This window comes from Sinocyclocheilus rhinocerous, unplaced genomic scaffold, assembly GCF_001515625.1.
Source record: "Sinocyclocheilus rhinocerous isolate Xijiao unplaced genomic scaffold, SAMN03320098_v1.1 scaffold562, whole genome shotgun sequence".
Classification (NCBI taxonomy): Eukaryota; Metazoa; Chordata; class Actinopteri; order Cypriniformes; family Cyprinidae; genus Sinocyclocheilus; species Sinocyclocheilus rhinocerous.
Window position 1 is genome coordinate 528,373 of NW_015641608.1, and position 17,366 is coordinate 545,738.

The 17,366-nt window shown below is 38.1% G+C and overlaps 1 protein-coding gene across 1 annotated transcript in view; it reads right to left on the bottom strand.

Moving 5' to 3' along the window:
• LOC107755208 (nesprin-2-like) overlaps positions 1-17,366 on the bottom strand; it is a 105,088-nt gene that overhangs the window by 64,966 nt on the left and 22,756 nt on the right. Inside the window, 20 exon segments of the mRNA XM_016571927.1 lie at positions 1,928-2,169; positions 3,159-3,314; positions 3,709-3,900; positions 4,959-5,678; positions 5,713-7,062; positions 8,608-8,862; positions 9,200-9,334; positions 9,965-10,408; positions 10,622-10,816; positions 11,030-11,131; positions 11,656-11,820; positions 11,914-12,072; positions 12,285-12,435; positions 12,512-12,667; positions 13,432-14,030; positions 14,408-14,561; positions 15,483-15,634; positions 15,705-15,834; positions 16,099-16,187; positions 16,590-16,668. Of these exon segments, the coding sequence (XP_016427413.1) occupies positions 1,928-2,169; positions 3,159-3,314; positions 3,709-3,900; positions 4,959-5,678; positions 5,713-7,062; positions 8,608-8,862; positions 9,200-9,334; positions 9,965-10,408; positions 10,622-10,816; positions 11,030-11,131; positions 11,656-11,820; positions 11,914-12,072; positions 12,285-12,435; positions 12,512-12,667; positions 13,432-14,030; positions 14,408-14,561; positions 15,483-15,634; positions 15,705-15,834; positions 16,099-16,187; positions 16,590-16,668 (5,625 nt within the window).

The window sequence follows — 17,366 nt, forward strand, 5'->3', positions numbered from 1 at the left end:
TATTGTGAATGTACACAAATAAAGGCAAACCTTTTACAATTCCGATTATCTTTAGGACTAAAATGAGTAGTTTCTTTCACTGTTAAGCCGGGCTCACACTGTGCGATTTTTTTGCGATTTTTTGCAAGAAAACCTGTCCGGAGTTTTACCTTATCAACCCATACACGTTCAGTGACTGCTAGCTGCATTGCAACATTTGGCTGTAATGTTGGCTATCATTAAAAGTATATGAATGGCGGCGATACCGGCATATTTATGCAGAATAGTGCAAGCAGCACTACACACCCACATGAAAACAGCAGCGCAACCTGCGCCAAATCTTGACACTGCCAGAAGTTCGTTGGAGGTAAAATTTGATCGCAACGGTCATTAATCGGCTGTCGGTGAACATGTCAAACTAACGATCAAAGACTACAGATTTTAGCCTAGGATTATAGGAATCTTTTAGGATTTTCAAAATTTGTCTCAGACGACCAAATCGTGGCCAAAATCGCACAGTGTGAGCTGGGCTTTAGAAGGAAAAAATTCAAGTGATTGCGCCGGCGCCGCATGGCAACCTTGACAATGCAGCCTGTTGATTATCATAATAAAATACAGTCAGTCAAACATATGGGAAAAAACTATGTAGTAAAAAAAAAAATGTAGGCTAGTAAAAAATGTAGTAAACTCTGTTAAGCCGTTAAGGTTAAGTGTTATCACTGTACCGCCGTGATGTAAAACATTTTGTTTTATGTGGATATTGGAACGCGAGTGAAGTAGGCTACATAATAAATAATAATTTGCCATTCAAATACATCGCGAATACGGAAACATTTGATTTTGTGTGGAATGAGAGACCCAACGTTGGTTTCAGTTTCGTTTTAACCTAAATGATTTCGTTTTGGCTTGTCATTTATATTGCTATAGCTTCTTATATTTTTAATTCTTTAATTCTTTTCTAAATACTGTTAATTGAAAGGATTTGTTGTGGAGTGAGGGGAACTAACACTAGCTATGTTTACAGTGTTTATTATAATGTTTGTAAACATTTAGCGTCTGCATTAGGTCTATTTCTGAATGAAATAATAAAATGTCACTTATACGCGACTTGGTTTTTTCCCCCCCTAAAAAAACTATTTTTTTTTATACGCGTAGCGTATTTTAACTATGCAGCAAACAGTTTTAAATATTTTTATAAATTACTGAAAAAATAATTAATTAAATGACTTTTTAAACCATTTAACTGATTGTATTAATCGGTCAAAATTCTTACAGTCGGTTAACCGGTTAAAATGAACATCCCTAATATCTACACTACCAATACAGGTACAGTACAAGTAATGGACACACCCACTCATTCTTTATTAGGACTATTTCCAGCAGTTTACCTCATGAACTATTTTACAAGAACAATACATTTAAAAGAAGATTTGTCTGTCTGTCTATCTATCTATCTCTCAGTCTATTTTAAAGTAAGTTTTTAACTTTGCTTTCTTCCATGTTACTGTTTCAGAATATTAATTCTATTACAAATTAATTTATTTTCAAGTACAGTTTGAACACTAAGGCACAGATAAAGGTAAATACATTTAAAGGTAAAGGTAAATACATTTTAGGATAATCTCATCTATGTTAAAGACGAATTTACACACTCACAAACACACTCACACACACACACACACAGGGTTTCCGTGTTTAATGGGGACATTCCATATGTAATGATTTTATACTGTACAAACTGTATTTTCTATCCCCTTACCCTACCCCTAAACCTACCCTTACACAAAACTTTCAGCAGATTTTCAAAAAACTTAATTCTGTATGATTGATAAGCTGTTTTCCTCATGGAGACCAAAAAATGTCCCCACAAGGACAAGAATTTTGGATATTGCCATCTTTGTAGGGTATACCTGAACACACACACACAAAAAATGTCAAGGATGCTCACTGTGTCAGTGTGCTGAGCTCAGCCTCCAGGTTGTGTAGAGTATCCGCGAGAGCCCGTTTTTGCTGGTGGTACTGCGTGACCTGCTGGAGCTGTGTCTTTTTGTACTCCACCATAGTTGAGGTATCCATCAGTACTGTGTTCCATCTGCCCTCTATGATCTGCTCAGGCTTTGTAGAGCGTCCTGCACTAGATTCACTTTGAGGCAGTCTAGCCACCTGCTCCAAGACATACTGCCTGCAGATCTATGACACACAGATAAACATGTCATACCATTTACTGTAATTTTAAATGGTTATAGTTAGAAAGTTTCACTCGGGTGCATGATACATGAATGTACTGTATATAAATTTCAGAAGGTTTTAGTATTTGGTTTGTCCCTTCTGCTAAAGGAGTAGTCAAGCTGCATAAACTCCAGACATTTATGTAAAACCTAATAATGTTTTACCAGCATGACTTATCTAAGGATCATCTTGAGCGCCAATGGAAGCAAGAACATCTCACCTTTTAAACAAAGGAGTTGACATCAGTTACAAATTTGATTACATTTGACCTGGAAATCTGAATAAGTTCTGCTTCATTTTAAGTAATTTTTGCTTGGTTGGAACAGCAGCTACGCTAATTGTGTCTCTATTTGCTTTTCTGTTTCTGACACGGGGTTGGCATCCTGGGGTAACTAGAAATTACAGAAGCTTCAGTCTGGATCCAACCCTTACGAAGATCTGAGATGACGAACACCTGAGAAGAGATGATGCCAACCCCTCAGAGGACCTCAGATGATGCCAACCCTCAAACAACATACAAAACGACCAAATTTTGCTAGAAGTTTAATCGCAACATATAATCATTGCAGTTAATAGTGTTCACCGTATGTTTGATTACATGTCATTAACTGCATGAATTTTACTGTACATTTCTGGCATATGGACATCAACTTGACATAGTCTCCACTGATAAGCTACTACTAAATATAATGTAGAAACTTATATTTTCTGTAAAGCTGCTTTGCAACGATTTGTATCGTGAAAAACGCTATACAAATAAACTTGAATTGAATTGAACTGAAGTCAAATGTTTTGCAATCAGACATCTCCTGAAGCTAGTGAGGGGTTGTTCCGGCTCTTATCGAAAACAGTAGATTAGATCTTCATGACTAGTACTCACATCTTTTACTGTCAGCAGCTGTTCACAGCTGGAGGTTTTGGAGAAAGTGCAATGAGGTAATGTACTGTACCTCAGCTTCTTCCAGCTGATGAGTCATATGTGCAATGCTGAGTTGGGCCGGTCGGTACCGACATCTGAACACCCACAGGACAGTCCATGCCAGACTGCTCTCAGACTCTAAGAGCAATGAATTCTGAAACAAGGAATCTTTCCTTGGTCTAGATTCCTGCAAAAAAATAAAAGTATTAAAATTTGTATAAAAATAATTTGTAATAATTGTTTAAAAAAATGAAAAACTAAAGTGAAAGAAATGTTAAACAGATAGGAATAAAATTGTAGAGTTAAAAGCAGCACATATCACAGGAAATTCCTCCTTCCTGTGCAATTTCCTCCTAGAAAACTTGAGGGAATATATGGTCTTCAAGTCAAAAACTAACTAAAAATGAGTTGATTAACAGATAAGTTATATTTGAGAGAAAAAGTTCATTTTGGTTTGAGCTGAAGCCTTTTTTTCTGTCAAAAGCCCAAATGTTAAGTTCACCGAAGCTGCTTGAGTTCTTCTAGATGTTCCTTGAACAATTCAGAATAAAATCATAATGTGTTTACATACAGGTACATACCTCAGAACCGTGACTGGTCATCAGTAGTGGCTGAACATTAGTGATGGTGTTCAGTAAAACGGCCCACACATGTGTCCCAGTAGGCTGCTCCACATGCCTCGTTTTATCCTCACCGTCTGGTACTGATCCTCTGTTTTGGGGCGTTTTGTTCCCGGCAGATGGATGTGAATTGACTCTGTGCATTTCTTCATACTACAATAAAGCAAAAGTGTCATAGTTTATATTCCAATTAAAAATTTCACCACAATATTGCTTGCACCTGCTTTCAGAGCTCGTTTTAAAAGAGAAACAGCTCTGCTGTTGACTCGTTAAGGCACGGTTTCGGAAGAACAAGGAATGCTGCCCAGTTGGGAATTGAGTCTTCCCTCTAAAAGGCGTGGTGTGCCTTCAGGCCTAAAACAAACTCAGGAGGCGGTACTGCAGGAAGTAATGCTAACAAAATGTAGTTGGCATAACGAAGCACTTGCTGCTCACAGAAACAATACTGAATAACCTGTTATCAAAGCACATGGATAAGTGCCACACTATAACCATGATAAATGCTAGAGGGTGATATCTATTAGAATGCCAACACATAGAATGATGCGCCAATGATGCCTATGGAAAATAATCAAATCATGCATTCATTAAATAATATTTTGGTGTAAAATGACTGTTAAACTGCACTGGCAAAAAGTGCAAGGAAACAACATTCACAATTATTGAACTAACTGCTTTGAGTGCACATAAAAATGGTCAATGCCAGTCTTTCGCACAGCTTGGAATAATTAGGACACATTCATATGATGAAAGTTCTTTCAGATCATTTTTTCCAAAAGAAGAAAATTACTTTAATTGTCCATTTCAATGACCATTTCAAAGATTTTCATTCATTGATATACTTTAACAAAAGCCACAAGGCACAAGGTTGTAGCACTTTAATTAATAAATGTGCTCTAACAAAGGTAAAGGGCACATTTTGACCATCCCAATTACAAGCAATATAAACAGCATGTATGAAGTAAACATCTGTTGAGTATTTTTATCTATAATTTTTAATTTTGTTGAATTAAAAACCCAAAACTGCAGCGGGTCCACCAGACCCACGAACACTGGCTGAGTAACAAAAATATGAACACCACACAAGGGTTAATTCAGGTATGGAACATGACCACCATGGTGTTTGAGAGTGATGTCAAATGAGACTTGTGCAATAGATTGCCTGTATTTCTTTTTGTATTACTATAAGAAAACAACCATTTTAATCTTACCTGCAAAGGGAAACTGCCATCTGAATCCTCTGTCCTCCGAGCTTCAGCATGGCTGAGTTGTGACTCTGATAGGACTGTGGTAGGAATTTGTGTTATACAGTCAGCTGTCACAACAGATGAAGAATCTGTTGCCGTTAATTCTGAGTCCTCTGTAAGTGTTGACTGCACAGACTCCACTGCTGCTAAAACCATACTATCTGTGGTACTAATATGGGCACCTCCGGCAAGTGAGATGCTAACATTTTCAAAATGTCCATCCTCTGTCTCCGTTTGATTCAAGGTCTCTTTCTGCACAGTGTCCACTGTTAGTTTGTCTTGTGTGCTCAATGGCTTTGCAGTGTTTGGCTGACTAAAGTCTGAAGACACAGTCAGTGAAGTATCGGTGGTGTCGGGCAACCTGACCTCAGAAGTTTGAAGGCTTTCCGAGTCAGTTGTGTTCTTGTGTTGAGATTTACATGCGTTCAGCTTTTTATTACTGACATTGTTTGCTTTTTCTACACCAGCTGGTTTTCTGTTCTTGTTCCTACTTTTAGCAACTTTTGGAGGCTTTTGAAGGGGTTTTGCTTCATTTGAAGCCTCTTCAATGGTGTTTTTGTCATCCTCATCATGACTCTCCAACACTGGGACATCCTGTTGGTGAACTACAGACCCTGACTCATTGCCTTCTCCAGTGTGGACATCCATTTGACTTGATGTTTCTGCATCAGTGACTTCATGTTGCTGCAGTGTTTGGCTGACTAAAGTCCGAAGACACAGTCAGTGAAGTATCGGTGGTGTCGGGCAACCTGACCTCAGAAGTTTGAAGGCTTTCCGAATCAGTTGTGTTCTTGTGTTGAGATTTACATGCGTTCAGCTTTTTATTACTGACATTGTTTGCTTTTTCTACACCAGCTGGTTTTCTGTTCTTGTTCCTACTTTTAGCAACTTTTGGAGGCTTTTGAAGGGGTTTTGCTTCATTTGAAGCCTCTTCAATGGTGTTTTTGTCATCCTCATCATGACTCTCCAACACTGGGACATCCTGTTGGTGAACTACAGACCCTGACTCATTGCCTTCTCCAGTGTGGACATCCATTTGACTTGATGTTTCTGCATCAGTGACTTCATGTTGCTTCTCTTTTTCATCTTTTTGAACGTCAATCTCCATGACCTCAGGGGTTTGGGGTTGGATAAGCGTAGCTGCCTTCTGTCCTGGCTGCATTTCAGAGCTACTTGATTTCACATTGGACTCTTCTGATAAATCTAGCTCAGCCATTTGGCCTTCAGGTTTCTCAGTACCAGAGGAGATCCTATGTTGATTTTTTACATCTGAATTGGAGAATTCATCTGTGGTTGAGTCTTCAGAACCTGTACACAGTGTCTCTTGCAGTGATTGATACCTGTCTGATGATAATGCAGGAGTATCAACATCCAGGATGATGGTAAATACTTTCTTAGCAGTTCCAGAGCTTCCTTGATGCTTCTCTGGGTATGAAAGCATTGGGTCAAATGCTTGAGTAGATGAGTCCTTCTCTGGTTTAGGCCTGAAATCAAGGTCTAGATCAGAATGAGTGGGTTCAATATTATCGGTGTGCCTGCTTTCTTTAAACTGCACCTCTGATTTTGAAAGATCAGCACATAAATGTAGAGGTTCATCAGAAGAGCTTATTGCAACATGTTCTTCATCCACAGCTAAATCAACATTTGGTTTGACTTCCAAGAGTTTCAAGCCATCCGCTGATGTCTCTGCGGTCCTATCATAAAAAACTGAAACAGTATCCCATTTAGTTGAAGAAGCTGGGACAGCTTGTGTTAGTGGGTTCTGGTCGGGTTTGGTAAGATCAGAGTCCAGCACTATAGTAAAGACAGGCTTTAATGATTCACAGGATGAGCCATGAGTGGATTTGCTGTCACCTTCTCTTAATACAGATCCAGTTCCATCCATCTCTTTAGATCCAGACATGAACAGCTGCTTATTTGAGTCGTGGCCTGATGGAAGGTTCCCAAAATCTTCGGTTGCTTGTTGTCCTGAGCAATGTGATAGATCTTCTGTTTCACTAACTTCCTTTGTGGGCAAGAATTTCACATTCATACGATCCATGTCATCCACTTCGCTGTCAGCGGCAACCTGCAAAACAAAAACGTAACTATTATGACACAAAATTTATAAACATCATTCAGCAATATATGCGTGTTTATTCAGCTCCTGGAAATTTGTTATATGATTTGTTTATACTGCATACCTCAACATTTATCTGAAACCGTCCTTAAATAGTCTAAATCAAGTTCTAAATCGAGTTCTACACTGGACCAGGTTGCTTAAACAGAGTCAAAAACTGAAATTTATTTGTTGGTATATCAACGGCTTTGCATAAATTCAATAGTTCCAAAAACTGCATTTTTCCACCTAAGAAATAGCCAGACCTCAATCTTCTCTATCATTGCCTGATGCAGAAAGGCTTATCCATGCCTTTATGATGTCAAGGCTTGATTATTACCTTATTTTGGTCTCCCTGATAAATTGCAATATATTCAGAATTCAGATGCTCAGGTACTGACTTACACAACTGCTTGTCAGCAAATTTCCCAGATACTTTGTAACTTGCACTTATAACTTCCCATACATGCATGTATTGAATTTAAAATTTTGATTCTAACATTTAAAGCTATTCATGGGACAGCCCCTGCTTATATTTGTAACTTAGTTCTTCAGAAGCCTTCATATAAATTAAAGGTTTTTCAAAGCCGTCTGAGTGTACTTTGTTATTTAGTCGTACTTTATTGTTATTATTTTACGCTGTGTAGCGCTTTGAGTTTCAGAAAAAAGCTAAGATATAAATAAATTGCATTATTATTATTATTATTATTAATCCTTCACCCAAGTGATTCACAAAGACATTTTATGCTGTCAGCATGTGCACAACCCACTGTACCACACTTTCCAACTTTCTAAATAAAAGAATAAGAGAACCCATCAGGCAGAGCAGAATAATGCGGATAATGCAGTCTAAATATAAGCTTTGACATCAGAAATGCACCTGCTTAAAGTGATGTGCCACAAAGCAAATCATCCAACATCCAGCATTTTTCTCAGAGAACAGGTAAAAAACAAGTACTTAAAAGCAATGAAGTGCGTCCTTCATTAATGGCCCTAGACGAAGAACTGAGTGGGTACGCCATTTAACAGGTTTTAGCTAGGATAGAGTGATTTGTGCGCATGCCACCATGGTACACTCAATGACATTTCTCCTGTCGACACCAAAACCATACCCAGAAAAAAAAAAAGTGTACGTCTGTCAAAGAATAATTGCAGACAAGAGATTCCTCTCCAAATACAAATTCTGTCATTGTTTACTCACCCTCAACTCATTCTAAACCTGTATTGACTTACTATTTACTGCAGAAAACAAGATGTTTTGAAAAAAAATTGGTATATTCAATAAAAGTCAGTGGGAAAAATAACAGTCTAGTGTTGTTTTGGACCCCACTTACAAACATTGCATGGACAAAAAAAAAAATCCTCTTTTGTGTTCTACAGAAGAAAGAAAGTCATACAGGTTTGGAACAATATAAGCCAACTGATATTGCTTAATTGTACTCTATAAATGTACCAAAACCACTCAAAACATTTTTTTTTTTCAAACACTTCCTGTGTAAGACACACCACACTAACCTGAACTGACTGGAGCTCCTCTGTGGACACTCCAGGCTGCTGAGGCTCGATGCACTGAATGGAACATTGATCTGGATCAGAGTTCCCTTCCTGAGTCCTCTCATCTTCCAAGATCTTCCTCAGGGCTGGCGTCTTTCCAAACAATGTTTGAGTTTCTTGAGAGAGAGCAGTCTGACCGTCTGGAGTACAGCTTGTCTGCAGGACCTCAGACAATTTCTCAACCTCTAGAAGGTTTCCTTCCACTTGTTCTACAGCCTACCGAGAATCCACCAAGGCAGTTAGTCTCATTACATTAGGCGTCTGGAAAAGGCTAATCAAGGCTATCATCTCCACTGCAGTTTAAAGATGGCTTTGAATGTAAAAGATTTAGCTTATCTCAAGTGAACTAAAACTTCACCGAATTTAAATCAAATTTAGAAATATTCAATACTTTGACAATTACTAATTTGAAAAGGATGAAACTATAACCTTGCTGAGGAGTTGGTAACGAATACATTTCTAAAACAAAGCAAAAGTGTAAGTTTAATGGTACAGTATTTTACATTTGAGCGTGTATGATTGTGAGTGAATGGTTTTTGGCTGCATCTTTTACCTTTAATGCATTTGAGTCATTAGAGTGGCCCTCAACCCGACCCTGTAGAGAGTCCAGACTCTCGTGGCTCTGTTGTATTAACATTGCACACTTCAGCTCCTCAGTCATACTCTCACCAAGATCAACACACACATCCTGAACAAAAACATGAACACAATTACATATAAACATGACTGCAGCAGATAAAGATGTCTGAGAACCTTTTATGGAGATACATTACAGCCACAAAATGTTCAGCTATTACTGCAAATTAAACGCCTAATATTGTGACCCTGGACCACAAAACCAGTCTTAAGTCGCTGGGGTATATTTGTAGCAATAGCCAAATATACTTTGTATGGGTCAAAATTATTGATTTTTCTTTTATGCCAAAACCAAAAATCATTAGAATATTAAGTAAAGATCATGTTCCATGAAGATATTTTGTAACCCTTATGACTGGTTTTGTGGTCCAGGGTCACATATTATTTCCTGTAATAAAAAAAAATATTATATTATATTATTTTATAATAGGCAGTGCAAGTAGAAATGATCTGTTCAAAAATAAATTTCCTTTAGTGCGTCAGATGCCTCTTTTACTATATGACGAGCTGAAATAGAATTTAAATTGCTGTTAATAGACAGTGCATAACTCTTAGATCTGAAGTAGTTACCAAGAAACAAACTGATTCTAGTTCTCAAAGCTAAAAATGTTCTTATTTCAGTTCAAGCATTTTAAAGACACACACCCTTTGAGAACAAACAGACACATGGCAAGAAAAGTACCTGCACTGCTGTGAGTTTCTCCCATCTGTTCACATCCTCAGAAACCTGCAAATCTCCCTTCAGATGCAGTTCACCGGCCCAGCTGCAGGCCTGCTCTTTGAAGTCCTTCAACTCATCTTGTGTCTTGCCTCCTTTTGACTGTTCCTCTGTTTTACCATTAGATTCAGACGGTATCTCTGGCACAGTATCTTCTGTTTTTTCAATCAGGGGCTTGATGTGCTTAGGGTCTTGGACCATTTGATTTTCAGGTCTGTTGGGGTTCATTGCTTGCTCTCTCTTCTCTATGGCCAGCTCTCTGGCCATGCAGATGCTTTCTCGAAGGTGAGCTCCATCTTCAGCCAGCGTCTGCAGGTTTTCTAGACCTGCAATGCTTGCCAGAAGACTTATCTGCTGCAGTAATGCATCTGCCTGCTCTGCCTCCGCTTGCAACTGCGCCGATAAGCCCTGCCAGCCAAAACGGTTACATTAAAGGATTAGCTCATCAAAAAACATTTTAGGTGAACTGATTGAAGGTTTAAATAGATTTAAAATCAAGTACAGTATGTGACAGAGGCATTGTGCACATGTAGATCAAAACGGGCCAAAACTGAACTTCACTACACTGCTGCATTGCATTTGAATGTGTTCTCAGCTTAGTCTTAAAGCATAAACATTCACCTGGATTGTTTTGAGGACCAGTGGGCTCTCAGACGTAGTCAGTGCATTTGTGATAGTCTGAATGGAGGACAGGTGATCTGCGATATCAGATGCCACCTTCCCCTTGGCAGCTTCCAGCTGTCTAAAAACATCACTGGTCTCAGAAAAGAGCTCCTTCACCTCTGCCATCTTCTTCCTCAGCTGGCTCACAATCACCTTTAAAAATAAACTACAGTGAATTTGCTGAAATTTAAAGAGTGGTCAATGTGCTAGCCTGGCTAATACTAATACATGAGGTTTACCTATACCTATATATAGGTTTACCACAGTATATCACATCATTTTTGCATACAAATCTCATTACACATTGTCTAGCATTAATTAAAAAAAAATTGCATTGTGAAAAGTTGCTGGTGTGTCTGAAATCACCTGTAGCTCCAGTGGGAACTCGCGACTCTGCAGCAGCTCCTGGATCTCTGAAGATCTGCGATGGAAAAGTTCAATGTTCTCCTCTTGAATCCTGAGCTCATCCTGTGCAAAACAATTATAGTTGAGACATTTATTTGATCAAAAATACAGCCATTACTCTAGTCTTCAGAGTCAAATGATCCTTCAGAAAGAAATATTCTCAATCGTTCTAATATGCTGATTTGTTCAAGAAACATTTCTTATTATCAATGATAAAAACAGCAGTTTTTTGTGGAAACCATAATACATATTTTTTTTCTGGATTCCTTGATTAAGACAAAGTTCAAAAGAACAGCATTTATTGGAAACAGAAATATTTTGCTCCTTATTTTCTTTTGATCAATTTAACGCATCCTTTATTTAAAAGAAAAATCTTATTTAGCCCAAACATTTGAATGGTAGTGTAAATATCACTAACAATATCATGTTTCTTTCCATAAATGTTCAGTTGATGACAAGTTACAATGATTTATTTTTCTCATTTAACATCCAAAATATTTAATATTGGTCTCCAATTCAAAAAAAAAAAAAAAAGTGTATTTAAAAGTTATACCAAAAAAAGGTTTGTCAGCTGACAAAGGTTTCACCTGCATGGCAGACACATCCTGCTCTGTCTGAAAGGGGTGTGAAGCAAGTGTCATCAGCTTTTGGGCGCTCCAGCCCTCAACCTCTCCAGCCAACAGTAGGAGTTTTTCCCAAAGTGAAAAGCCAGCTTGAAGGTTGTCCAGATGACAGTCTGCCTTCTCGGTGACCTGAAATCGCAGGTTAATGCAAACACTGAACATTTTTAGAAAAATAGAGTGAGAGTATTTCTATCACATTACGGCATTACTGAGGGAACATACATCAAGCCAGCGGTCCATGAGGGTGTCAGCCTCACTCTCAAATGGAGCGTCTGCACAGTCTGGGATCCTTCTCATCAGAGACTGCAGCTGTCGACACACAGCTCTGAACTCCTCCACCCTGTCCCCAAGACCACCGAGATCTGACTTTATACTGGTCACCTGCACACATACACAAAATCATCACATAGTCATGCAGTTATTTATACTCATTCTGACCCCAGTTTTATCCAAGGAATAAACTGTATACATTTTACAAAATATTAGTCTGCAGTTAATACTAAAAATCATCTAAAATGATGCAGTTAATACTGCCATCTGCAGTCCACCAAGAATGGAAGCACTGCACTCAGGATTTTTCAGTATTTCTGTACCTTACTGATCAGGAGCTGCAGGTTGTCTTTGCCCATATAGGAGGCCTGATCACCAATAGTCTGCTCTGCTTTCTGCAAAGTGCTGCCCAAGCGATTTCGGCAGCTCTGGAACTTCTTCAGTAGTTCGCTCAGAGAGACACACTGTTCACGACTGAAACAGAAGCATGAAACATGTGAAATGGCATTTCACAAAGTGCTTTACTATAATCATGTGCATTTCTCATCACCTCTCTGTGACTGCGCTCTGTGCGTTTTCCCATTGCGTCTGCAGCTCGCTGATGGCTGTCTCTGAGGTGCTTGTCTGTGCACAAGTATTTCTCAGATCCTGAATCTCTGAGCGTAGTGCAAACAGTTTGCTCTCCATGTCTGTCAAGAAGCGTAACCTGAGAAAGAGAGAGACACTGGTGAGATTAAGACAGAGGCATATCGTCTCCTTTACTGTAATCAATTTAGAGGTATAACATTCTCAGAAGTCATTCCACATTTTTTAAACTATCTGAAATGGATCAAATATAGGTGTTACTTTGAGAAAGCACTCATGCATCAATCACAACATTTATAAATGTATCTTATTTATATACATGTCTATATATATTGTGGTGAAAGTTTATTCTATTCTATTATATATATATTATTTTAATTAGTTATTTTAATTGACATAACTATCTTTTTTGACATAACTTTTTTTAATTGACATAACTTAATTTTTGTGTAAATTAAATAAAATTAAATCGAGTTAAATTAAACTTGCTTTAGAAATATTGTATGCAAAACAGAAAAAGCAGCCCTAATTTTTTATTGTATTTAAATTTTTTGTATATTACAATTGTTACTTTAATTAATATAACTTGCAAACTAAATTAAATTATGATTAAATTAAACAAAAAGGTACTAATAATGTTCATTTAAAAAACTGCAAAATACAATATAAAATTAAATGATTTCTAAAGCACATTTCATTTATTGTATGCATAACAAGAGGAAAAATCCTGTTTTATTAAGTTGATTTTTTTATTGCATATTGCAACTGTTATTTTAATAAATATTACTTTAACAGTTTTGGTTTTGGTTAAGTTAGCATTCAAAATATTGTATACAAAACAAAGAAAAAAAAACCATAAGCAGTCCTGTTTTAAAGTCTGCTGACCTGTGCTGTAGTGCAGGAACTGTGGGCTCCTTCAGGCCATGTTTTTCGAGTGCCGTCAGCACCTCCCTCAGGGCGACCTGCAGGCCCATCCTCTTCCTACCGAACACTCGGTCTCTCTGTTCTCCCTCTGCTCTTCCTTTCCCTCCTCTGTCAGTTTGCTTCAGCCCTACAGCCAGTCTGGTCTCGACCTCTTCGGCACGTAGTGCCAGAGCGGACACCATCTCATGACAGCTGCCTGGTTTGTCATCCAGAGTTATTCTCATGCCAGCATCATCCAGCATTCGGTCTAGCTGAACCGATTCTTCCCTGGCCTGCTGAAGGCTTTGCCGGATGGAGACTAAACTGCGATTTGATGTGCTGTGAGCTGCTTTGAGGTCGGCATTCACCTGCTGGAGATGTGATAAGAGGTTCATCAGGGCCAATTCACTCTTTCTCAGACATTGTCTTTGCTGGTCCAAGCATTTTGTGAGGTCGTGGAGAGTTTGCTGAAGGGAAAGATGATCTTGGAGCTCAATGTGACTCAGATCAGCAGCATCACTAACTGAACCGCCACTCTTATTAAGCAGAAACAGCTCTTTCTCGATACTTTTATCTAGACGCTGAACAAAGAACAAAGAGGTCAGTTTGAACATACTAATGTAAGGTACATTATGCAAATATTTGAATGTATGCTTTGAATGAGGAAGCAAATATTTCTTAAAGGTAAAGTTATCAAAAGTTATCAAATAACTTTCATATTTTCCTAAGGAACGCCCAGCATTTTAGACCTTTTTCACCTGTGAACAGATGCTTTACAAAACGTCAAAAAAATAAAATGTGAAAGGTTCTAAAATACACAACAAACTCTGGAAAATATGCACAAGCTGGACATTTTAAAAGAAAAAAATATTTGGTGTCAGTTGTCCGATTAGTGATTGTGAGGTGTGAAAAACCTTTAGATCTACAAGCACGAAGATGAATTTGGAGGATAATGTACCTTTAGTTCTTCATGTAGATTTTTGGGATCAGCAATGGCAACGTTTCTGATATTTAGAGGTTTCTGACTGATCTGTTTGATCTGATCAGAAATCAGTCCAATCTGAATGTCCGCTGACTCCAGCAGCTCCACCACAGTTTCAAGGGACTTCACCCTGAGCAATATATAAAATAACATTATAATTGTGCCACTTAAACACTTATGGCTAACAGTAGCTCTGCTCCAAAACCTAGCAAGCTCCCTTGCAACATGGTCATGGAACCTTATAAGTGACAGATTTGAACCTGCTTTCGAATGACAAGACCACAAAAATAGATCCACATGGGAGGCCTGAGAATTGATTACAATAGAGTTTGACAAAATAGTTCATTTTTATTTATTTACCCTAAACTTTTTCATAGATACTTTTAGGCCTGGGCAATAAAATGGTATCGATATTTATCGACGGTACACCATCGATATTAGGTCAATGCGTAGAAGATCTTGAATAGGTCAAAACCGAAACCAAGCCATACACACAGAACGCATATTCAGCACATTTTTAGACGGACAAATATGACTGCTGCACTCGCGTCTCATGCAAGAGATGCAAAGAAAGTCATGCAAAGTTAAAACAGTTTTAACGTTTAGAAAATGCGACGCAAATTTGTGAAGGTTTATTTCATTTCACTTGCATTTGTTTTTAAATGCAATCTGTGTGATGGGCGATTTGGCTCTTTGTATTAGGCTAAGCAATGCATAAACACATGATGCTGTTTTGTTCATAATTGTTTATGCAGTAAAAAATAATATATATGCCTATATATATTTGTTGTTTGTCTTAATAAAATGGGCAAATTAAAAATACAGTGGTTAAATTAAAAAAAAAAGTATATTGCTCTGTTTTAAAAAAAGTTATAAAAAATGTCAATAATTATCGATACTGAACGATATGAAACATATATCGTTGATATATTTTTTAGCTATATCGCCCAGCCCTAGATACTTTTCAGAAATGAACGACAAATGTTTATATTAAAACATTTTCCTTATGCACAGAGTTTGTCCCATTCTGGATTGCCTACATGTGTCTCACCTGGCCTGAATGCACATCTGTTGCTCCCTCCACTGTTGAATGAGCTGAGCTCTCTCCTGCTCCATGTTACAGCCATCTTCCATGTGCTGAGAGCTCTGGGAACACTGAAGCTCAAACTCACGCCACAGAGCCTCCGTCCGGTCCTTAAGAGCCTAAATGAGCACACAGCTGTTTGTATACAAAACACACCCAAAATGCAGGAAAGTGGTGAAGGAGACTAACCAGTATGTTCTGGAGTTGAGTCCTCAGTGAGTCAGCAGAGATACTGGCATTGCTGATGGGAAACTCTGATTCCAGCTGCTGACTGTTGTTAAGCAGTTGCTGCTGAAGGACTGACTGTGCAGCACTGTAGCTGAAAAAAATGTGCACATAAAATGCTTATAAAGATGAATTTTTAGATTTCAACTATTAAATAAATAAGGAATAAAATTTAAATGTATTTATTTATTTCGTAAAGTAATCATTATGAGCATTTTAAAAGGTAGCAGCATATAAATTGCATATAGAAAAGTCCTAAAATTGATTTTTAGGAAAGCCAGTTACATCCTTATATAGTATTGACAGAACACAGAAATATATCCATTTCTTGAAGGTAAATTGTATCTAAAATGTGTACCTGCTCTGAGTTTCCTGTGCTGAACAGGGATGAATGACGGTCCTCTCTGGTATCCGTTTTCTCTCCACGATGTTGGTCTGGACAACAGCCTATGAGAGAACGACCATAGCGTCATTACAAGGGGTCAAACGACCCCAGAACAAGTGAATACACTCTTCAGCAGCCCTAGCCAATCTCAGCAGATCAACTCCTCTGAGCTGGCCATGTGCTTAAGAAGGTCAGCAACATCCAATCAGAGCGGAGAAGTTCTCATAAGGTTTATCTCCATGTTTGGCTACAAGCAAACTTGACCATGCCAAGAAAACGTGCCATGTTAACACTGGGCAGGCATAGAGCTCACAGATGCTCAAGTAAAGTACCTGCCAGTGTAAAGTCACGCTGGTGTGAGAGACTGAGAAAGAATAATGAAAAAATACTCTTAAAAATATACTGCACTGATCAAAAAGAGATAAAACATTCACGTCGCGCACACAGCACATGATCACGTGTACCTGTGAGTGGACGCGGCTCAGGTCATCCACCAGTACGGTCTTTCTCAGCAGGACACAATCCTTGACTGCTCCCCCTCTGCTGTGAACACACGTGCACATGTTTACTTAGTTATGTTAATGATACACAGAACCACAGACATTTAGATAAAGCTAACTATAATTACTATATACTAAACCTAACACTTAAGAAAGCTGTTTGTGTATATACTGTGACTGTGAGGTATGTACTGTACACAAACACAAATATATAAGAGACCACTGTAGTTAATTTAGTCTGTCTATAAGAAAAACCAGAGTTTGAAAAAGAGGTAATAATATTTCAAATTTGGGGTATTTTTAATTTTTTGAAAAAAGTCTCTTATGCTCACTAAAGCCCTATTCGCACGGGATTAGTATTATCTGGGGACCTTGTGTGATTTTGAAATTACCCCCCCACATCTGAATTTCGTGTGGTGCATTCGCACGGGATAAGCGAAGCCTGTGATTTTACTCGAATTTACTGACTTATCTCCCGGATACCCGGATGTCAAGGCTTTGAGAGTCCCGTTCTATGGTCCAGTTGGATTTAAAAAAAAAAAAACTAATATAGTTTCGTGCACTGTGTCATTTACATTTCACCAGGTTAAAATAATATCTCAAGCTTTATGCTTGATTTATTTGTAACACATTAACCTCAAAACCTTTTCAGCTTTCTCTTTCTGCAAATTGTATGAGCGATATGATGACAGCACCCAAAATACTATCAAACACTCCAACGCAGCTCCATTCTTCACGAAA